Source organism: Engraulis encrasicolus, chromosome 7, assembly GCF_034702125.1.
Source record: "Engraulis encrasicolus isolate BLACKSEA-1 chromosome 7, IST_EnEncr_1.0, whole genome shotgun sequence".
Lineage (NCBI taxonomy): Eukaryota > Metazoa > Chordata > Actinopteri > Clupeiformes > Engraulidae > Engraulis > Engraulis encrasicolus.
In genome coordinates, this window is record NC_085863.1 from 18,447,040 (window position 1) to 18,470,586 (window position 23,547).

The 23,547-nt window shown below is 43.2% G+C and overlaps 2 protein-coding genes across 4 annotated transcripts; one reads left to right on the forward strand and one right to left on the reverse strand.

Moving 5' to 3' along the window:
* Positions 1-6: 6 nt before the first annotated feature.
* bicdl2l (bicaudal-D-related protein 2-like) lies at positions 7-12,340 on the forward strand. Its single transcript, XM_063202977.1, has 6 exons — positions 7-1,265; positions 3,677-3,793; positions 5,731-5,886; positions 6,771-6,841; positions 10,190-10,310; positions 10,870-12,340. The coding sequence occupies exons 1-6, from the start codon at positions 810-812 to the stop codon at positions 11,278-11,280; spliced, it is 1,332 nt and encodes a 443-aa protein (XP_063059047.1). The 5' UTR covers positions 7-809; the 3' UTR covers positions 11,281-12,340.
* On the reverse strand, positions 12,316-23,201 carry abhd11 (abhydrolase domain containing 11). Of its 3 annotated transcripts, none has more exons than XM_063202979.1 (6): positions 22,938-23,201; positions 22,219-22,354; positions 21,559-21,732; positions 18,604-18,774; positions 17,805-17,986; positions 12,316-16,678 (listed from the first exon to the last, which is right to left on the reverse strand). In XM_063202979.1, the coding sequence occupies exons 1-6, from the start codon at positions 23,087-23,089 to the stop codon at positions 16,543-16,545; spliced, it is 951 nt and encodes a 316-aa protein (XP_063059049.1). In that variant the 5' UTR covers positions 23,090-23,201; the 3' UTR covers positions 12,316-16,542. The 3 variants fall into 3 exon arrangements, with proteins under 3 accessions (XP_063059049.1, XP_063059048.1, XP_063059051.1); XM_063202978.1 differs by having other exon boundaries at positions 22,932-23,201; XM_063202981.1 differs by lacking the exon at positions 22,938-23,201 and having other exon boundaries at positions 21,559-21,736; positions 22,219-22,300.
* Positions 23,202-23,547: the final 346 nt, after the last annotated feature.

A 23,547-nucleotide genomic window follows, 5' to 3' on the forward strand; every position in this document is an offset into this window, starting at 1 on the left:
ACACTGGTCCCACGCCACATTATGATAAGTGTGTGTGTGTATGTGTGTGGTGATGGTTGGGGGGTATGGAGGGGATGAACCTGAAATCAGTTTAATATAATGTTAATGCTCTAATGGACCTTTCTATTTAAGTTTAAATAGCCATTGCAGACATACCCAGTTGAACTTACAGAAATGGCATTCTAGTTACTATCACATTCTCACATTATATTAAATTATATTTGGCCAACATTAAATGTCTGTAAGTAGTCTGTAAAAGTATACAAGGTTTGGTTTGAAAAGTGATGGATACATTAATATGGCAGGTACACCATTGTCTAGGTACACCATTTTTGCATTACATTTGTGAAAAAGTGGTGGGGACAAGCTAGGTTTACTTCAAAAGTGGCATGGACTCACCATCCACACCTAAAATGCCCATGAGTGCTTGGAGCATTAATATAATGCAATGTAGGCTACCAACTTTGCAAGTCTGCTTTGGTGGATTGCAACAGGATGTGGCAAACTAGCATGACAAAGAAGGAAGCTTGAACGTATTTGGGTGTGGGTGGTAAGTGTTATATTTTAGGGACTTGTGTTGGCCATATTTTTAGGTACTGCCATAGTCAATTAACTTCCCCTTTTATTCACAAGACAGCTGACATCGCGAATGACGCACCGCCCCAAACAAACCGTTCCATGATGACGGTGTCTCGCCCCACATCCACAGACAGGTAGAACAGGTGGACCAACATTCCACATGTGGTTCCACCGCTCGGCCCTTTACTGAAACCAGTGCCGCAATCACTGCTGTTATTGTTGCAGAGTCCATGATGAACCCAGCGGCTACATCTGAGACGGGGAACTACATTGAGCCGGTGGTCTTCGCCAGGCGCAATGTCTGCACCCCTTTGAGCATACTAGAGGGGCTAATGGAACCAAGGAGCTATGAATACCCACGGGGTGAGGAAGTGGAGGTGGGTATCGTTGTCACTGACACAGAGAGTGTGAGTTCTCTTCCAAGCACCGAGCCGGAGGATCAGAAGGAGGGCGACTGTGATTCGATGGTGGACGTTGCAGGAAACCTCGAATCCAACTGTGGTCAGTCGGAGAACGGTGTTTTATCCGAGGAGTGCGAGGGACCTGTGCTGGAGGTTGTGGCTGAGGACGATCTTGGGCCCGCCATGAACTCACCACGAAGGCCGTATGTCGACGGTACTCTGCCAGACCTACTGAGGAGCGGCAGCCCACTGCGACGGAGGGTGTCCAGTCCAGTGTCCAACACGGTAAGCAGGCGAAACACTCGATTTTTACTGTTTTACAGCGTTACGCGTATTGCGTAAACCCGTGCGTAACGGGCGCTAATAAACAATCGATTTGTGTGTGCTGTCAATGGTTGCTAAGGAAAGCTGAAGGAATGGGTTTGTTTGACTTGTGGGGCATGGCCGAGTGCATTGGAAGTTCAGATTGATTCGTACTATGTGCAGTTGTAATTCCCTGTTAATTTCCCAACTGGTTACAATAATTTACCAACTAAATAAAGAAATATTGCTATAGGCCGGCCTATGTCTTTATAATGTGTGCATGTGATGATGTGGCTCTGATGGCGGGTGTAGCCTACCCAGAAAGTCAACATTCCATGGGCACTATCTTTTAAAACTCCAATGTGACAGCAGAAACCGATACTAGAAACTAAAGCACTGTCGGAGAGTGAAGTGCTGACTGACTATTAGTAGAGTAGAATACAGTCTTAATGATGCTCAAATGGTTAACTTTCCATGCAAGCTAAGAAACTGTTCACAGTCACTTAGAACAGAGAGTCCTACCTGGGATGGGAGTGAGTTTCTGTCACAGCGAGAACCATCAGTACCAATTTCAGTAATAATAGTTAACATTTTTCCAATGGACATAGTAACATAAACAGAAACACCCAGTGATTTTGTTCCTTTGTAAATCAAAGCCATGACTATTGGTAGACTTGCCACCTCTGAATGATCTGTTGCAATCCAATGTGTCGATACTGCCTTTTTCCAGCCCTCCTGGGTCTTTAGGGGTCATGTAAAGTGTATTGATGGTCTCAAATCGAGGATTTCAAATGAACAACAACCACCAACCCCAGCTCAGTGTGCTTGTAAAATAAATGGGCAGCAGAGTTTAGCATGGATGGCTTGTAGAGTTTACAGTTTGCATTTTATTCTATTCTATTCTATTCTTTTCTATTGTATTGTATTGTATTCTATTCATGTGCCCAGCTCCAGCCCCAGAATGTGTCATTAATTATGCTAGTAGGCTACAATATTAAAGGTACACTGTGTAATATTTTTTATTTAGTTTATTTCCAGAATATATGCAGCCCATTCACAAATGTCACCTTTTTCATAAATACTTACATCCACCATCAAATTCTAAGTATTCATTATGACTGGGAAAATTGCACTTTTTATATGAAAAGGTGGATCCTCTCCATGTCTGCCATTTTAGCTGCAAAACTTACTCTACTTTGGTCATACTAGTCAATATTAGTTTATTACTTAGTAAATATTCATGAAAGATTAGATTTGGAAATAGGCAGCATAGTTTCAGTGAGCAGCATACAGTAGTTGCAATTCCTACTCTGGCCACCTTAAAATGTTGGTGAACAGAACAGATTTTTTTCATCTACTCTTTTCTATTGTTTTCAATTGATTGATTCTACTATGCTATTTCTCCTGTCCCTACCAGCCCCATGCTCAGCTGAAGGAGGTGTTGTCAACCTTTAGGGTACAATTTAAATGTTATTGAACAAACCTCCCAATAACAGCAGTATTCTTGTTTTCGATTGAAATACTAAATGTAGCAAAACCGAGTTTCAAAACATTTTGTTATTGAACAGAACTGAAAATGGTCTTAAATTAAATTAGAAGCATTAGCAAGTCATAAGGAAATCAAAAAGGTAATTTGTTGTGAAATCATACACTTTGTCGACACAGATTTTCATTAAACTTAGTATGCCTTTATAGTGGCACACTCTAGAACTGCAGGAACCCAACACCAATATTGAGGAAGAAACAGACTAAAAAGTTGTAATTAAGATCAGTCATCCATGATTATGTCAGTCATTTTAAGTCACACAGAGATGGTGTTGATGTTTTTTGAAAGCTCTTTTCCAGGTCCACATATTACATAAAGAACATGGGAAACAATTATCGTCCAGATATGAATTATGAGATATTCAAATATTAAATGATGAATATAGAAAAAAAAACCTATATTTTAAAATAACAATAAATTGTTTCACTTTCAACTCAATTTCATGAAATCGTTTGACAGCAACATTGATATCGCAATATCAATTCAATATATTGCACAACCCTATAATAACGCTTATTCATGACTGACCTAATAGAAGTGGGTACAATAGCAAATGTTATGGAACAAACCTCCCAATAATAACAGCATTTTATTTTATTCTATTCTATTCTACTCTACTCTATTCTATTCTATTCTATTTTGTTGTACTCTGCTCAACTCTATTCTATTTTGTTGTACTCTGCTCAACTCTATTATATTTTGTTGTACTCTGCTCAACTCCATTCTATTTTGTTGTACTCTGCTCAACTCTATTCTATTTTGTTGTACTCTGCTCAACTCTATTCTATTTTGTTATGCTCTTCTCTGCTCGACTCTATTCTCCTCCTCTGGTCTGTGGCGTGTGCAGCTGAAGGAGGTGCGTCGGGAGGTGGAGTTGGGACGGCGCCGGAGCCTGAAGCTGAAGGCCCAGGTGGAGCGTCTCCAGACACAGACCGACTCCAACTGGAGCCAGCACAAGCAGCAGGTACAGTACTGCAGGTCAAGCCAGCAACAGGGACTCACTGACGCCGTGTCGCCCCGAGAGGGGACAAAACAACCCTCGTGCACGCCGATTGAGAATTAAAGTAGCCTAATGTTTTTGTGTATCGACAAAATCACCCAGCACTACAGCTGTGCACGAGCTTCCAAATCCACGAGTACGCACAACCCAAATCCCGCCCATCCGCACAACCCAAATTCCGCCCATGCTGGCCGACACGGCGTCAAACTAGTGAGTCCCCCAGCAACAGGCCACACACTGTACGTAGACCCATACCATACCCATACCATTATTACAGAGCAAACAAACAAAACACACACACACACACACACACACACACACACACACACACACACACACACACACACACACACACACACACACACACACACACACACACACACACACACACACCTTAAAGTGATACTGTCCCATTTTTGGAAATACGGTTATTTTACACCTTCCCTTGAGTTAAATAATAGGGTTTTACCGTTCTCCTGTACTGTCAACCGTTTTCTAGTTATGACAGTGCAAATTTTACCTCCAAGCTAACAGTTAACATTGAGTCCTATGAGACCAGTTAGCCGCGAGCTGGTCTCATAGGACTCAATGTTAACTGCTAGCATGGAGGTAAAATTTGCACTGCCATACCCCGAGAACGGTTGACAGTACAGGAGAACGGTAAAACCCTATTATTTAACTCAAGGGGAGGTGTAAAATAAGCTTATTTCCAAAAATGGGACAGTATCACTTTAAAGCAAGCACAGCCAGGACAGCAGCGAGGCACACACGTATACCCATACCATAACCATGCTGTTATTACAGAGCAAACAAACAAAACACACACACACACACACACACACACACACACACACACACACACACACACACACACACACACACACACACACACACACACACACACACACACACACACACACACACACACACACACACACACACACACACACACATCAACTTCAAACCAGCAGCAGGCACTGTATGTGTACTGTACTCAAATCATTTGCCCATTTATCTAATGTAGACTCATTTAGCAACCTCGGGCAGGGGGTTCCCAACATTTTCCAACTTTGGGCACACGTGAAATTTTCACAAATGTTTGGGGCCTGCCTCCAGCCCAATAAACAATAAAAATCAAATGAATTTCGAATACTTTTGTGGCCCGCTAGTGGACCCTGGCCCACAGTTTGAGAACAGACCTAGGACATAAGGAGGGCTCACAGACCTACACGTAGGACATAAGGCGGGCTCACATACCGCATGAACGATGGCTCAAATAACACGTTGACACACTTATGACAGTTGACACATTACAGTTGACACGTGATGAATATATTGTAAATATAGCCTACTGGTATGCTGTTTACGCATGTGAAGTTCAGAACCAGGTTCAATTACATGATTGTAATTTCTTTACAAATGTGATTTGATCTCTCATAAACTGAAGGTTATGCTTTGATTCAGGTTTAAATGGATTAGACCGCATTCGTGACAGAAAGATGCCAGATTAAAACCAAACATTTCGCACCCTGGAGTTATTTTATTTGCTTTTAATTGCCAAAGACCTTCTTCAGGATTTAAGTCTGCAGACATAATTGTTTCAGTATTCAAGTGAAAGTGAAATCCACCATGTTAGATTTCTAACATTATCACTTATTTTTACCATTATTATCTTTTTTCCAGCTAACTTCCATTTTGTATGCACATGTGCAATAAGTTGGCTGTTTTATTTGCGTTTGGGATCAATAAAGTCACTGTATTCTATACACGCTCTATCGCTTTCTCTGTCTGTCTTTCTCTGCCCCCCCCCCATTTCCCTCTCTTTCGCTCCCTCTCCCTCTCTCTCTCTACCTGTCCCTCTCTTTCTCTCTGTTTCTCTCTCTCTCTCTCTCTCTCTCTAGGTGACCGATGAGGTGCAGGGCATCTTGAGGCTGCTGCTCCCCCTGACGGATATGACCCCGGGTCAGGGTGACTCCTCGTCGGGGAGCAGCACTCTGGACACGGCCCTCAGCCAGCTGCAGCAGGTGGCACGCACACTGGCCCTCAACCACACCAAGGTGAGGCGTGTGTGTTTTTGTTTGTGTGTGTGTGTGTGTGTGTGTGTGTGTGTGTCTGTCTGTCTGTCTGTCTGTCTGTCTGTCTGTCTGTCTGTCTGTCTGTCTGTCTGTGTGTGTGTGTGTTTGTGTGTGTTTGTGGTTAATTGTGGAGGTCAGATGGCCCCCCTCTCCTGGCATACCAGCCCCGGATAGGAGAGCCTCTGGCGGGTTAAGGTGTGTGTGTTTGTGTGTGTGTGTGTGTGTGTGTGTGTAGACTGAATGGGGTGCCTAAGTCTCTGCCGCTTCCGTACGTCTCATGGGGCCTGAGAATGTAAAAAAATGGACTGGTCTCTACTGGACTGATCAAAGCTATTTTCCGAATCCACCTCGCATTTCCCCCTATGTCACTCATATGCTGTACGACAGAATTAATGACAATTAATGGTGTGGTTATCGACTTCACTTGTCAAGTGACTTGTGAGTTGTTTGTGAGCAAAAATAGGTAATTATTTGGACTACACAAGAGAAGTCGCATGTCTGACGTGCAGCCACTTTAGCCGCAGTGCAGCCGTAGGACTGGATAGAGCGCCTTCAGCCTCGGTTCACGTCAAATACATGAGGTGCACGACACGTTGTAATCATTGTAATCAAAAATCACTGTTTCTTGCCGGCCGAAAATTAGTGGTCTTGCGACGCTAATCCAAATGTTTAAAATTCACTGCTATCATATGTGGAATCGAGAGCACATGTCAAACGGAATCAGAACTTTGCCCCATTCACTTCTTTTCAAAAATATTGCCGGAAGTAGAAGGGCATGTCTTAGGCACCCTATTGATGTTTACAGCTCAGAGATGAATGTCGTCACTGAACTATCATTGAAAGACTCCGTTTCCCATGATTCACAGCAAAACAGCAAGGATGAGGACAGTGCCATTCTCCAGCAGGCCCTGCGTGACAGAGACCAGGCTGTGTCAAAGTGAGTTCCCCACCACATCAGCATCAGTGTGACCCTTTAATACCAGTGTTGCTGTCGCTCCTTCATTGCTACTACTAACTAAGGCCTTGTGTACATACAAACTGTATATGCAAATGTTACCTAACCCCACATTGCTCCAGGGACTGTAAGTAACCAACACCCTGTAATAAAATGTAAGTCGCTTTGGATAAAAAAAAAAGTATGTCTGGAACATGTGAAGACGTTTTTAAAAAAGAAAAAGACTGAGTATGACCTTGGACTTTGATGTGGTGTTTTCCCCCCTTAGGACCTAACCCCACATTGCTCCCGGGACTTTAAAGTGTATATCTCAGGTAAATTTTTATTCAAAATAATGGACTTCCTTTGATAGTTCTACCACTTCAACAATTATCCATCATTTTTTTCATGCAACAGGGTATCAGAAAATGAAATATAATGAGGAAAAGTGTGTATTTTCAGTAACATGTTCAAAGAATTCTAATCTATTGTGTGACGTCAGGCGAGGCCATTCAGTAGCCCGCAGTAGCGGTAGCCCTGTATTCTGTACGGTGTGTGATTGAATTATGCCGTACGGGTATGAAATAAATATCATTGCCAATATTATATCATGACCGCTACAGGGTGCCATGTGACCGTGAGGCAGTAAAATATCCTACCAGTGTTCGAACTATACCAAAAAAAAAAAAAAAAATGGGGGGGGGGCGGTGAGTGGTTACGATTGCGCTTGCCTCAAAGTGCGAGTCTCGAAGGGCTAGGCGGCCTACCATGTGATTTCAAATTTCAAGTAGGCCTACACTACAAATTACCAGACATTGTTAGTATCAACCTTTAGTAGGTCTACCATGCCATTTCAGCATCATGTCCAAGTGGGAAAGAATGTAAACAGCGACAAATGATAAATAAATAAAACCGTTTGGGTGAATCATTCGCTCCAAGCTTTTTAACGGCAAGGTGCAAAACAGTCGGCTGCATTGTAAGAGTGCCAGAGATTACCAAATTCAAACGACTGCAAAGCAATCTGTCTGGGCACAGCGGAAAGCACCTGTGCGGTCCACACGGCCGTCAGCAGAAAACGAATGAACCTCCATTGCAATACGTCCGAGAACATCAGTACACCGTATGTCAAATGGCGCATTTTTCTACTTGTTTCCAGCACCAGGTTTCATTGTCGTTGCCGCGAGTTTCTGACAAACCACATAGTTGAGCTGCACAACGTGACACTATCATACACAACATGATGAAGCGCCCCCCTCACGTTTGACATCCTTGGGCCGAAGTGTCATAAGGGGGTAAAGACCGTGAACATAGTGACACACACTTCACAGTGGTGTTGGTGAAAACGAAACGAAGTTGCCTCCCACGGCCCAAACGCAAAATAATGCCGAAAATTGAATGCCCCCTCAGTTGTCCTGGCTAGGGCAACTGGTGCGTTATCACTGCTTCTTATTCAATGTACCAGCACTTGCATTGTACTCGCGCTGCACTTGTCTCACAATGCAATCAGCTGCGTGCTCTGGGCGAAGTAGTCAACTCTCCCACCTTGTGGACACAGAAGGGAACAATTTGAAGAACGCGTTTCAGACGGACGGACAGACATAGCCTACCCTCTTATAGAGATGCTGGGACGCATCTAAAAACGTGATCCAACGCGCGTAGTAGGAAAATAGAGACTGAAAAGATACAACCAAAAGGCTCTACTCGAAGGCTCCAGCCAACGCTGTTGAAAGATTGTTTGCCTCTCTCCCTGGCCATCTGAATGAGATGCTTTTATCAAACGTCATACCAAAACTACATAGGCCTAGTTTTGGTATTTATGTTTATAGGCCTAGGCTATTTGATCTGGCGACTATTGTTTTACTGTCTTGCTTGAACCGCTCTGTTTGGATTACTTGAAGACTTTCCATGGATTATCCTGCATCGTCTCAGTGCCGTGAGTAACCTGGAACATAAGTAGGCTATATCATCAGAGGTGAGCTTAGTCACTTTTGGCCGCGAGAGACTTGGAAGGCTTGGATTTGCGCCACACAACGTGGATTATTGAAACTGAAGACTTGATTTCTTCTATACTTTCGTTTGGTAGGCCTATAATAACGGACAGTGCAGTTTTTTTGTGACACACGGACTTTTTTTTTTTTTTCAAGGAATATAGGTTAACCGAAATAGTCCCGCCGCCGCGTGGGTTACCTATGCTATTGATTTGTGACACGCATGTGGGTGACCTTTATTGAAGTTGCATGTAATTCTATTGAATTGAAAATAGACCATGTGATTTTTACAACAGCGACATGACTTACTTTAGCCTACTGTTTTGCACCTAGGAAAAGTTTGACGCGATTTCAGCACCATGGACAGTCACTCCCCAGTCGGGCGAAAAGCACCACATTTTAGGCTACGCAGATCATTTCAAGAGACCCGTTTGTGCTGTTTGTAATTTAGGTAGCCTATTGCATTTAGCTGACACGATATTGGCAGTTAATTAAAAATGATTAAAAGCAAGCCCAAAAATATGAAGGGATTAGTAAAAAAAAAAAAAGAAGCCCATGTCGCATAGCCTAGTCTAGCCTATAGGTCCAAGCAGAATTTGCAACCCTGCATGAATAGCATTTCTACTAAAACTAGTTGGCCAAAAGTTACTAAATCATTTAGAAGTTGTTACAGTGCCCTGCATGAGAAAAGCTGCACGATTACCGGTAGTTGCGATTTCTATTATAGGCCTGCAGGCCACGGCCGTTATATCATTAGTGATCATCACCTCGCCTATGTAAAATTCCAGGCAAATAAAATTAGAACGTTCACCCATGGCCTCGCCTGACGTAGTCGCCAGGTTACGGTTAAACCCACATTTGCCACAACAAACAACAAAAATCGTTGTTTAACATCGTTTTTGGAGGGACTTATATATGTGGATCATTTATTGAATACAGTGTGTACACATTGATCCAAAGTAGTGGTTAACCTGCGATATGCACTTTAACCAATACCTTGAGTGCATTCCAATATGCATACTCCTGTCCTCCACTTGTGCTTATGGCTTCTCCCCGCCTCCTGGTCTCGCCAGCTGTCAGCCTAGCCACAACAACTTTTGGAGGACTGTTTTTCATTCACTATCCAGCTTGCAAATGCGAAAATGACTTTTCAATTAATCTTTTGCGAGATATTGAAATACAATGCTGTTCTCAGTGATGTCGTCACTTCCTGGTATGAGGCCACAAGCACAAGTGAAGGATGCAAGTCTGCATATTGAAATGCACCCCCTGTAATAAAATGTAAGTCACTTCGGTTAAAAAAAAAAAAGACTGAATATGACCTTTGACCTTGGGCTGTGGTGTGGTGTGCTGTGTCCCTCAGGAAGAAGGCCATGGAGATGGAGCTCCTGAACAGCAAGACGGAGATGATGCTGCTCAACAACCAGCTGCTGGAGGCCGTGCAGCACCGACTGGAGATCTCCCTGGAGCTGGAGGCATGGAAGGTAACAAAGACACACACACAGGCACGCACACACACACAGGCACGCACACACACACACACACACTCTAACGCACATGCACACACACACACACACGCTTCATTTCAATTCACTCACTCACTCACTCACTCACACCCTTTACATTCTCTCTCTCTCTCTCTCTCTCACACACACACACACACACACACACACACACACACACACACACACACACACCTTTGGCTGGAACCCTGTACAAACACATACTGCAGTATACACAGGCTTTATAACCCATCTTTATGCCATACCGTATGGCTATAACTCAGACTCAACCCTGTAAGAAACATAATTTTGTATGACCAGTGCATGTAAAGAAATTGACAATAAAGCTGTCTTTACTTGACTAGATATCCCACATTTGCAAATCATTTCACTCAGCAAGAGAGTGTTCCCTGGGAATACACAGTATATCAGTGCTTAATACTGGTGTATCACGTGCTGAAAGTTCAAATGTCTTTCTCACTCCCTGTTCATCCCCCTCTCTCTCTCTCTCTCTCCCTCCCTCTCTCTCTCTCCCTCCCAGGAGGACTTCCAGCTCCTCCTCCAGCAGCAGGTGTTGTGTCAGCAGCAGGCGGCCGAGCAGCAGGCCCAGAAGAGGGGCGGTCTGCTGGGCACGCTGGGCAGGAAGACCGGCAAGTCTTCCAGACCTCCACCATCACCTTCCCCGTCCCGCCTATCTGCCTCTGCCTCTCCAGCCCCAGCTCCCACTCCAGCCCCCACATCAACTACAACTACTCCCCAGACTTCCCCCAGAGCAGCGGCCGAGAGGGACACCCCCAACCGCTGGAGGGTGAAGCTGAGGCGCGGTCGGACCAGCAGAGGGGCTGAAGAGGCAGCACCAGCACCAGCAGTGGAGAGCAGTAGAAGCCAATACTCGCCACACCCAGTAGGGGGCAGCAGAGGAGGCCAGTTCCACACCATCTCCCTCGACTGACGGAGGATAAATGAGCCACCATTAACACCACGCATGACTTTGGGTAGAGGACTGAGCATAGCATCAAGGGGTTAAATCCCAGGCACACTGGATGGCACAAGGCACAAGTGAAATGGGATCGACAGATAGCCAGATAGTTATTGGTTATTTTTTGTCCGTCATGGGTCCCATAGAGCAGCATGATTTGACTATGAAAATGGATGTAGCTACTGTTGTCTTGAACATGGACAACTTGGCTTGCATCTGGCCACTCCAGTGTATGGGAAGATGCTATTGGCTGATGAAAACAGCTTTTTGCTGTATACACTCAGGCCAACTCAATATTTGTTGTTGCTCAATCACATGTGGTCAAAGAAGGTGGATCTAACAAGTAGTGGCACTCAATCCATAAAAGACCTGAGTGTCGCTTCTTGTTAGAAATGTATATCCTTTGATGTGATTGTGTATTTTCTTGTTCTACTTCCTCTGATTCATTGGGAGGGACTATGGGTGCGTTGCAATATGCGACCTTGCCTCCTCCACTTGCTTCTCGTCATGATGACATCACTGACAACAGCATTATATTTCAATATCTTGCAAAAGCTCAATTGTAGAGTCTTTTTCTCATTTGCAATTGGGATGGTGAATGAAAAACAGTCCCTCAAAAGTTGTTGTGGCTAGGCTGACAGCTGGGAAACTTAATCGTTTTCTCCACGGAGGAGGGGCCAGGAGGCGGGACGAGGAGACAAGCGCAAGTGAAGGAGGCAAGGTCGCATATTAAAACGCACACTATTTATCCATTCCATTTGAGCTGCCGTATCGTATGCAGCCTCACAGACCCAAACTTTATACTTTCTGCTCAATGCGAATAGTGATTGAATCGAATGTGTATATTCTTATTTGTATATTCTTATTGATGCCAAAATCAACACAGGCGTCTTGTTCTTGTAAATTGCTGGTGAAATATAGATCCAGTTCCGTTCACTCTGTAGCATAATGACTGTTTATACTGTTTATGACATAACTGACTTGCTTATAATCAGACAATGACACAGGAGGAGTTTCCTTTAGTTTATTTTTGCTTTTGTATACAATAAATAACTACAACATCTTTTTAGTACGAATAGCAGACATCACAATCATTCAGCGTGTACATGCGCAGATTGCACACCCACACACACACACATACACAAATAGAGGCTATTATAAACAAATATAGGTTACCGTTGCAAATTGTCAAAAATATTATGATATTGTTTCCATTCCATAAAGCCTTTGAAAATTAAAAAATCTCCTTCAGAATCGAACAATCTTGCTGGTTTACACATCTATGCATTCATGATAATGGCACAGTGAAAACCATCTCGTTTTACATTCTGTTCTAACTGCATTTTCATTCCAGTTCAGCCCTGCTGATACCCAAACAGTGGCAGATAAAAAAAAAACAAGATGAAAACTAAGTCCTGCAACTTCACCTTCAACTCAATGCAGGGGTGCATTTCTTGAAAGCGTAGTTGTTAGCAGTTAGCAACTTGGGTAGTTGCCAATGGGAAATTGCATTGCAACCAACAAAGTAGCTACCGTAGTTAACAACTACGCTTTCGAGAAATGCACCCCTGTTCAGTCTAAGAGCAACTCTGGGCCCAGTCTTGTGCAAATCTATAACGCCATCAAATGTGAAACATAGGATAACAAAAGGATTACAAGAGAGTACACATGCATGCTGTTAATGGACCATTTGAGGAGTGGACTATTTTTTTTTCCCACCCAGAATTCCACATGACCAATCCACGGCTTCCAAATTTAATTTTGTGTTAAAGGGCCTTTCAAATTCTTCCTAGCAATACATTTCCAGAATATACATCGCCCACCCACAAACATCACCCACCACCACAAGCATCAAATTCTCAACACTCATTTTGACATGGAAATGTTCACATTTCATAGATGAATAGATGGAACGAACCTTTATGTAAATCCACCATTTTCAATTACCAGTCATCAATCATCAAGACATCTTTGACAGCAGAGCCTACTCTGGTCAGACCAGTATATTGGTTTGTTCCTTAGTAGATATTCATGAAAGAGATCAATTCTGCGAATGGGCAGCCAAATCCCTGGAACAACTACACATACTGGCTCTAGTATAGGCATTTGTGATGTCATATTGAGAACTGAATTTTGCCAACAGTCTAATCCAATGACGTATAGATGTCAGTGGTCTAATCACATCTATATCTGCACTCCTCAAACGGAGACAACTGTGAACTAATTGTTACAAAAAACAATGGCTGTTATAATAACAAAACAGAACCTCCAGCAAAATATTTTTTACACATATATTGTATTATACTTGACGTTGAGAACTATTACACCGACAGTAGAACAACAACTTGATAATCAAGATAAAGTTGAGGTTAGCAGTGCATATTGTGTCCCTTTGTTCATTAGTAAGTAGTGTATTACCGGTACATTACGGCATGTATAATATGGAAGTTAATGAAGAACACAGGTCGTTAGAATACAAGACCAAAAACACATGGATGTATGCATGTATGTATGTCTCTATCTACAAGCTGTACATTAAAAGTTGGCAGTTCAAGTATTAGGACACAGTAGTTAATATGTGTGCCCCCTGAGTAATCCTACAGCACTCTGATACACACTCAAGTCAAGGAAGAGTAACAGTATACCGTTTTACAACCAGCTACACCACTCACACTGATGCAATGCTCTTACTGACCGGCTTTATACATCCGGTCTGGGATACTACACTATACCATTTAGAACCACACCACTATTCTGGTCAATTTAGTTCACTTGTGCATGAGACCTGCTGCCTATACAGCTCCTTCAAAAAAAAATAAGAGTATATCAAGGAAAAAAATATTTTCATCAAAAACTTCCGTAGATTATAGATTCATGACCCACATTTTAAGCTATTCCAAGAGTTAATGTGTTTATTATTCTTCTGTTTTTGGGCTTCCAGCTTAAAAAACAGGAATACAGGATTTCAAAAAGTCATATTCTAATGAAATCACAATTTTCTTCAGAAAAAAGAAAGACATCTGTATTACATCAAATCAGTCCAATGTTCAGTAATTGGTTAGGAATCTGTTTGCCTTCACTGCCAAGACGCGTTAAACATTGAAGTCAATGGGAGGGGCATTGCATGGGAGTTATGGAAGCCCTGATAGCCTTGATGCTTTGCTGTCAGCTGTTTTTGGATCTACTAACCCTCATTTCCCTCTTGATTAAACATAATTTTGGTGCTTTGGTGGTATGGGCATTGTAGCTCATCAGACCTAAAACCCCATTGAAAATCAATAAGATGTTACCAAAAGTTATTTTGGGGACAATAGACTGAAAAATAAAGAAGAATTTACAGGAACTGAAAGCTGAAAGGTAATCTGGGTTTCCATAACTCCTGTGAAATACCACAAGCAATCAGGCACAGTCACGGTATAAGCATTAAACCAGGTTTTGTAATAGACGTGAATGGCCATTGACTTCCAAACAGTATTCTATTTATTCTATTCTATTTTTTTCTTTTTTTGATGGAATTATGGAAATAAACTTTTTCACGATATCCTTATTTTTTGGAAAGAAGCTGTATGCTACACTGGTACTGTTGACTGGTGCGCCTCAATTAATACTTTTGATGTGTTCACTTTCACATGGAACTACACAATACAGTTTTTTGTTAACATTATTATTATTATTTGTGAATGCACAAGTGCAATTTATGAACAAACTGTAAAGCAGAGGTTACAGTCTGGTATACATGCACAGTTACTGTACTTGTGCTGTATTGTTACTGTACGAATACCCATTGTCCATGATGACCATGACACACTCCAAATGACACAATGAGCCAAACTCAGTGATGGTATACTCCCTCAGTTCAGTCTCTTAGCTGGAATATTTCTACACACATTTAAATAGTTAGATTTGCCTTCTCATCCAGCAAATTATATCCAACACTACTTATCTGTGCGATTCCAAAAAAGGAACAATACCTAACAAATGCAGATTGTCACAAATTAATCATTGTTAAAAAAAATATGCACATCTCAAGATAAAAATTATTGATGGGAGTTGGTTAAACCTTAAAGCTAATCTATGTCTAGGCTACATAAAACTATTATAACCCCAAATGCCCAAGTGTACTTGTGCCAATCCACGTGTATTTCTCTTGATTCTCCAGATTATCCTCCATCAACCTGGGCTGTATTCCAAAAAAGTAATGAATTGATTGGTCCAGCTAAGGCAAGTCTGAGAGATGCCGTTAAAATTGTCTGTCTGCATGCTTACAGTAAATCCAAAGGTGTAGGTTTGGCTCGAAAAGTGGTGGGGACATTTCAATGACAAATTGTCCGGATATGCTGTTTTTGCATTATATTTGTGAAAATGTGGTGGGGACAAGCTAGGTTTATCTCAAAAGTGGTATGGACATGTCCCCACCATCCCCCCCTAAAATTACGCCCATGAGTAAATCCTCTAAGCAAGTTTACAGTCAGTCAGAGAGATGTAAAAGTTCTAATAGAAGAGACTTAGAGGGTTACCCTTCACTCAGAACAAAGCCAATGTGTTCTACAGTTACTTGAGTTACCACGGTGTTAACGTATCCAGGTAAGCGACTAAACCACTATTTGGAACATCACTCTGTTATTGGACCATACAAACCCTGCCTTACTCAACACACACATCCTACTAGTAGCCTCTTAGTCATAGTTGGACAGTGGCTCGAAATCTAGTTTTGATAAGTTGTTCATTGGCTACTTCATCTCAAGTAATATTCAGTACAGCAGGGCTATTGGCGTGAGTAGTGTACACTGCTGATACTTAGTAATGCAGCATTGTAAATAATAGGCCAAAAACAAAAACAAAAAGAACTAAGGCCAGACAAAAACACAGACCAAAAATGCCACTTGTTCATGTACTTCCATGGGTATAAAACATTAGAGGTCACGTTCTCTACCCCCTGCCCTGTCTATTCACACGAATACGCTGCCGTCTTTGTACAATGAGTAATCATCAGTTGACAACAAAGGTGATAAGCAAATTAACCTGTAGGTGGCGGTAAAAGAATATATTTGATGATAGTGTGAAAAACACATAAATCCTGTATCAAGATGTTGTCACCCAGTATTAATCATTGCAAAAAGGCTGAACGTGACATCTACAGTAGTGTTCTGTTGCCAGGATATACTGTATTGTTACTTGTAAGTGTAAACACACTTCCCTCTCTGGCTCCCCCTGTGGGCGTGGTGGTGGAAGTGACTAGGACTGCAGGAAGGCCACCAGGGAGCTGATGAAGTCCAGGGGCTTGTCCGCGTGGATCCAGTGGCTGGCGTCTGGGATGTACTGGATGTCGGCACAGGGGAAGAGCCGCTGGATCTCAGGGTAGTCCTCAGAGCTGGCGGTGAGCAACAAAGATGGACTTCAGTGGAGGGAACAAATGTACTTGAGTAGTATATTTACACAAAGGGCTTGACTTGTTCATGTCGGTTTGGGAACTAACTATTACTTCGGTGCGGAAAAACACAGCTGACGCACACGCCATGTTGGGGTTTCCCAATGATGTTCCGTGGCGTGTGGGGGGGTATCTGTGTGTGGGGGCTGTGTTTTTCTGCACCAGAAAATATGTAGTTTCCAAACTGAAATGACCAAGTCAAGCCCTCCGTGTTGACTTATACCGTCATTTGCACTCGATTTGAATGAACACTATATGGAGAGTAATTGGTGAAAGAAAAAAAAACACTCTGGCCGAAATCTTTCTATGGCAAATGCAGTCTGTAGTTACTACATAAAACCAAGCTATGGTCAGTGCTGATAGATTTGGACAATGGCTGGGTCGCCAGGAAAACACTTCCACCCACTTATTTATGTGGGGAGACCTTAAATTAGTAGCCCTTTAAATGCCCATCGTTGGTTGCCCAGTTTCGCTGGTTCGGTGCCAGACTGTTCTTTTCCAGCTACAGCCTGTCTTGCTAGGCTACCATTGCATGCCTATAGCAGGGCCTTTTGAAATGTAACACCAGACCTTGTAAAATAGTAAAATAATGCTTTTTAAAGGAACAGTCCACCTCATTTCAGGAAATTGCTCATATGCTTTTCAGCCCTGGAAAAATTAGAAGACATAGGATTTGTTCTCTATGTGTTTGCATTGACTAGTTTAACAGTTCAGCCACATTAAGCGTAGCAATGGACGTCTATGGTACAACATAAAACATCATCAAATGTACTTATAAACCACTTTAAAATGAATGTAAAAATAAGAGTGCAAAAAGGCAGTTTCTGTCCTGTGATCATTTGTGGCTTGATGCTTAAGTTACCATTGAGTTCCAGTGATTATTCTAAGCTAAGCTAAGCTAATAATTCTAATACTACTGAGAAGACAAATTACATGCACATTAGTGTGTCATACTTAGAAATACTGCAAATATGGGAAAATGCAAAAAGGGGTGGCCTTAAAATGCATATCCTGTATTTATGACTTTTTAACGATCCACGGGGACCCTGTATTTGGCCCCAAGTGTTACCTGATGTATGCCGAGTTGGTGCCACCTAGGAAGAGTGTGGGTCCCTCGTAGCTGTTGTTGAATTTTGGGAAGTCCTTGATATCTCCTAGGTGATTGGCGATGGCCTCCAGGTTGATCCTCCAGGAGTACTGGCCCTCCTCCTCAATCAGGTTGGTCAGCAGGAACTGACGCACCGAGCGCTCCTTCACAAGTAAGGGAACAATGAATGAATGAATGAATGAATGAATGAATGAATGAATGAATGAATAAATGAGCTATTCTCAATTCTTAAATGACATTACATGAGATTACATTGCATTTGGCAGACACCAGACCTCAAAGCGACTTACAATCGAGGACATAATCATAGCCAACATCAACAACAAGTGCCGATGCAAAGTAGGTTTCGTTTTTTTTTTTCCAATTTAAAGTAGAGTACACACACATACATATCATGACAAAGAGTCTGGCCTTAGATGAAAGTAATACAGAATTTACTTCCAAGTGATACGCACCACATACTCAAACTAAAAAGACGGAGAGTCAGGATTGAAACGTAACATTTGGAACAATTTTAAAATTGAAGATTTCCATTGTGGTCCCTGATAGAGTTTGGATGGCAGCAGATGTTAAAATGGCCAGAAAGGAACAAACATACACACATATCACAAATTCAGTGAAATTAAACTAAAAAAACACACACACACAATTTTAAACTACTTTTCTATCACAATCTTTACAGTCAGTACGTCTGTTACTCGTAAAAAAAACCTTCATTTAGCATACTTCAGGTAAACTGTGGTGTGTGTCTTCAGCTTACTTTAACATAGTCGCGTAGTTGGTCTTCGGCCAGTCTGCGTGCGGTGGATCGGGGCACGTTGCTGGGCACCTTGACGTCCTTCATGGCCTGGATGTAGGTGGGGAAGTTGGTGAGCGGCGCGGTGGGAGCAGGGCTGATGTCAACCACCACCAGGCGCTCCACCAGGGCTGGCTGTAGTGAGTACGGGGAGACAGGGACCGAGAGAGACAGAGAGAGAGAGAGAGAGAGAGAGAGAGAGAGAGAGACAGAGAGACAGAGAGAGAGAGAGAGAGAGAGAGAGAGAGAGACAGAGAGACAGAGAGTTGACAAAATGTAAGTTAAAGCGCGTTATTCATACATAATTAACATTTCATGGGAAGTTATCAGCAATTTCTGACACTAACTGGTGGGTGGGGATCATGGATATGAACACTAGATACAACATTGACCATCCCTTTGTATAGAAACAATTAGCTGAAGTCAGATCGCCGCCATATTTACACAGCATATTGCTGCAATCGGTCGGTGGCAAGGCAATACACACATAACCTGGGGTTGGTGGGGGGAGTAATTAACCAGTGCTCTCCCCCATCCTCCTCCATGACTGAGGTACCCTGAGTATCGTACCGTCCCGCCACACTGCTCCCTTGGGGAGCCATTGGGGGCTGCCCCCTTGCAGGGTGAAGCATAAATGCAATTTTGTTGTGTGCAGTGTGCAGTGAACACTTGTATGTTGTGGAGTGCTGTGTCACAATGACAATGGGAGTTGGAGTTTCCCAGTTGGGCTTTCATGGCTTTCGGCTTTCGCTTTCACCTGTAGGTTCTCGAAAATGACAGGCTCATCTCAAGGGGCTATCCTCTAACAAACAATTTGAATTTTAGGTGGCAGTAATATCTACGAGATATTATACTGTGCTAAGACAGCAGCACCCAGGGTGAACACGGCATCTAGTGTCCATATCTATGGGTGGGGATAGTGAGACCCCCATTCTCCTCCAGGACCGAGGGGTCCTGAGAATACTAGTACCAGACCCCCACACAGCTCCTTTGGTCAGTCTAGACAATGGGCCTTCCCCAGTGGGACAGCCAAGGTTGGTGATTCAGTTCCACATGAAGAGAGCTCTAATCCCTGTTTACAGACTCCAAAAGGGGGTATTTGTGTACCCACCCCCACCCCACTGTTTGTGGTCTTGTGTCACCACAGTTCCCTGCTTGTCATGACGGATCTTGGCATCTCCTCTTCCATCCTTAATGCCGCTTCAAAGCCAGGCTCATGTTATATAACTTGCTCCAAGCTCAAACACCCATAACTTGAGACCAGACTATTAATGACTATTACCTTTCTGACCATAAGCAGGCAGGACTGCCAGGCAATAAAAACAACACATTTAATGTGATTTTAACACTAGAAGAAACAAGATGTGTTCATTTCAGTATGTGCTGCTGGTCGGCCATGAGGTCACTGTGCAGTCGCCCTAAATCACACAGCATTGAGTTCGAAGATAACATGGAGTAGTGCCTGATTAGATTTGAGCTAGATCAGGATGCACTGTCAAGTCAAAAGATGGTTCCATCTGTCTGCCTGTCTGTCTGGTTGCCTATTTAATGACCCTGCTTCACTCATATGTTATGACACATCACATAGCTAATTGGTCGGGACAGAGCAGCCCTACTGTACACTATTCCACAATCTGAGCAATTACATCAGCACAAAACAACACAAAGACCCCTGAGCAAAATCTCCTCCTGTTCTCTGCATGAGCAGGCTCCGAGTATAAACCGTTCCAATTCCACTACGCTTGTTAGTCTGCCTTTGTAGCTAATGCTCATTTGTGTGCGGGACACTAGCTTTGGCTTTTGCTAAATCATCGAAGTATTCTCACAAGACACATCACATATACTGTAAGTAACAGGATGTCCTTTCGGCACATATGAAATATTAGGGAAACTATTCTTCCATTAGCCTGGTCTTATACCTTTCGTACTAACGGCATACAGAGGGCCTAGAGCTCCGATTTCAGGTGGGAAGTACTGGTGGATCTGATTTTACTCAATTGCTAATATTTGGCCATGACGCATACAATGTATGTAATGCTGTCTGTTGTTCACCCTTCCTCCTCCCTCATCCCTGTTCACTGATTGGTTGAGACCAGCTGGGACAGCACCCATGCATGAAGCCTGTCCATTAAGACCAGGATATACCAGTGACGAGTAGGGAAACTGCAACTGAGTGGAAGTTTACGGATGGGTTCAACCAGGCAATCCTTCCATGTTATGTTACCTGTAAACAAATGCCTACTCTCGCTGTCCTGCATACCCTGGGATCACACATACAGTATGTGTGTGTCAAAGTACGGCGGTGGGGTGTGTTTGTGGGATGTGGATCACCGCAGATCACGAAGGGTCAAAGAGAAAGCATGTGTAACTGCCTAATATCGATACTGTATAAGGCAGGGATTCTCAAACTGTGGGCTGGGGTCCACTGATGGGCCTTGAAAGCAAAAAATAGTAACAAAATAGTATTTGTGTGTGCGTGTGTGTGTTGCTGTTTATTAACTTGAGTTGTATTGTGTATTGGGTCAGTTATGGGCCTTGAACTTAGATTGAAAATTTCAAGTAGGCCCCAAGTAAGTATAGAATAGTGTGGGAACCCCTAGTATAAGGCTTTGGGAGGGAGGTTTACCAACGTTCCACGGCACACTCTGCTAGTTGGCCTCCGCGTTACACCAATGACAACTGAAAGTGAACCCGTAGACCCAGTCGATACCTCTGGCCGGCCCATGAAATCGCTTGCTTTCCCCTACGTACGCTCCACATGCTGTACGTAGTGGCTAATCAATGTCTAATGTTTGGCAGTGATTGGCACCGCACAACCAGCGGGTGGACCATTTGGATGGGAACAAATGCAGTTTCATGGGCGGCCAGCGGTGCCGACTGACTGGATCTATGTGCTGCAGAGCTGGGGGATTGCATTACCTGTGTGAGTGCTGTCGTCATGGCCACCTTTCCTCCCATGCTGTGGCCAATCAGAATGCATTTCCCGATGCGCAGCTGGGCGAGCAGCTGGGTGAGGTCGTTGGTCATGGCCTCGTAGGTCAGCACCGGGCTGTGTGTGCTCTTGCCATGGTTACGGGCATCGATGGTCAGCACCTGACTGGACAAGGGACGGTTAGGACACTGACTAGAATACAAAGCTCACATTCCAGCTGACTAATCATTACATCACACATCCACATCTAGAACTTCACAGTGGAGTGTCAGAGTAGCCCACTTATGGCATACAGATTCAGCCATGTGAAAAAAAATTGCATGCTGTTAGAACAGCAGTAGTAAAACTGTCGTTATTGCAAAGGTATTACTGCACAATACAGTATTACTGGAGTAAAGGTAGTGTTTTGGATTTGAGGACACTGAACGTCTGCAGTGTTTTCCCATACAGACACAGACAGTCACAATGCAATAACATGGTAATAACAACAATAACACTAATATTTGTGAAACTTCACTTGCATAGCAAAACAGTGCTGTGCCAATGACCTTCATCAGACGTCTTCATTCATTACACCGTCATTGGATTTCTTTTCATTTGTTAATCAATGTAGACTCTAACACATACTGTAGCATGTTGTGCAATACCTTTCTGTCCGTGCGCTGAACTAAGGACTTTGCTATGGACTGAAAGTTGGATTTACTGCCGAAAAGCCCATGAAGGAAAACCAGCGGTGTCTTGTCCCCTTTCCCGTCGAACACGTCATAGGTCAGATTCACAGGTCTGAAAATAGAAGGGGGTCACTCTTCAGACTACCGTGCACCACACCACTCTATCACGACTAACTTAGCTGCTAAGTCAAATCACTTTGTTTTTACAGCCCCTTTTAAAACAACACAGTTGAATTCAGTGTGCTTCACAACAGAGAAAGAAACAAGGTTTACGTAACAGCGTTGGCATGGTTGGCAAAACCGGCTAGCTTGACACTGTACCCATGGACTGCAATTAGCCACCTTGGGTGACTTTCTGACATACTTTGCAAGGTACACACCCACGTATGGTCAATAAAGTTAAGACAGGAAGCAATAATTGTATTCATCAACTGGAATTTGCATAGCACGACGCCAAGTTGCTGACAGCGTGTTGTTTACACACCAAATTTAACCTGCTAGCACGCTATCCATCCATCATGCTTGGATGTTCATGTATAATGCTAACTCACGATACAGTAAAACATTTAGTTAACAATAGAACCAATGTAAAACACAGTTGATCTATGTGAATCGTACAGAATAGTATTGTGTTCTCAGAGGACGAGTAACATGCGTAGTAAACAGCTAATTATTGCCAATAAACATACCGGTACCTGGAAGAGACAGCAGGGGCGTTCGCTACAGTTCTGAACTGGCGAATCCAGTTTATCTGTCGGTTGCTGGAGCAAGGATTCCGACATCCAGCCACAGAAAGACATGCTCTATGCAAGACACCTATTGATAAAAAGCGACAAGTGACACCCATGGTAACATAGGATATTTCCTAGCCGAGACTCGTCACGGTCAAAGAGACAGGCCAGCCTGAAGAAGATGCAAAAGACAGATGAGATGACTGCATGGAGTGGACGAAAAGGGGGCGGGCGGTGCCCATTTGATTGGCCTGTTTTCCACCAATCATCATCGAGAAGTTGAAGCTACTCTTCCCATCCGATGGTCTGCATCCAGAGGCTTCCCAGACAGCACGAAGCATCTTGCCGACGTTGGCTATTGGGCGGCGACATCGGCAAAACGTCGAGGCCTTTTTTGCCTTATAATCGTCATGCCAATTAGGTTGGTTTTAGATCGGCAAAATAGCGGCAGAAAAGACGGTTTCCTGCCATGGTTTGCCGATGGTTTGCCAACTTAACCCCGACATCGGCAGTACGACGCTTTGCCGATCAATTCCCTGCAGTTCCCTTCCGATGGTTTGCCAATGGTTTGCCA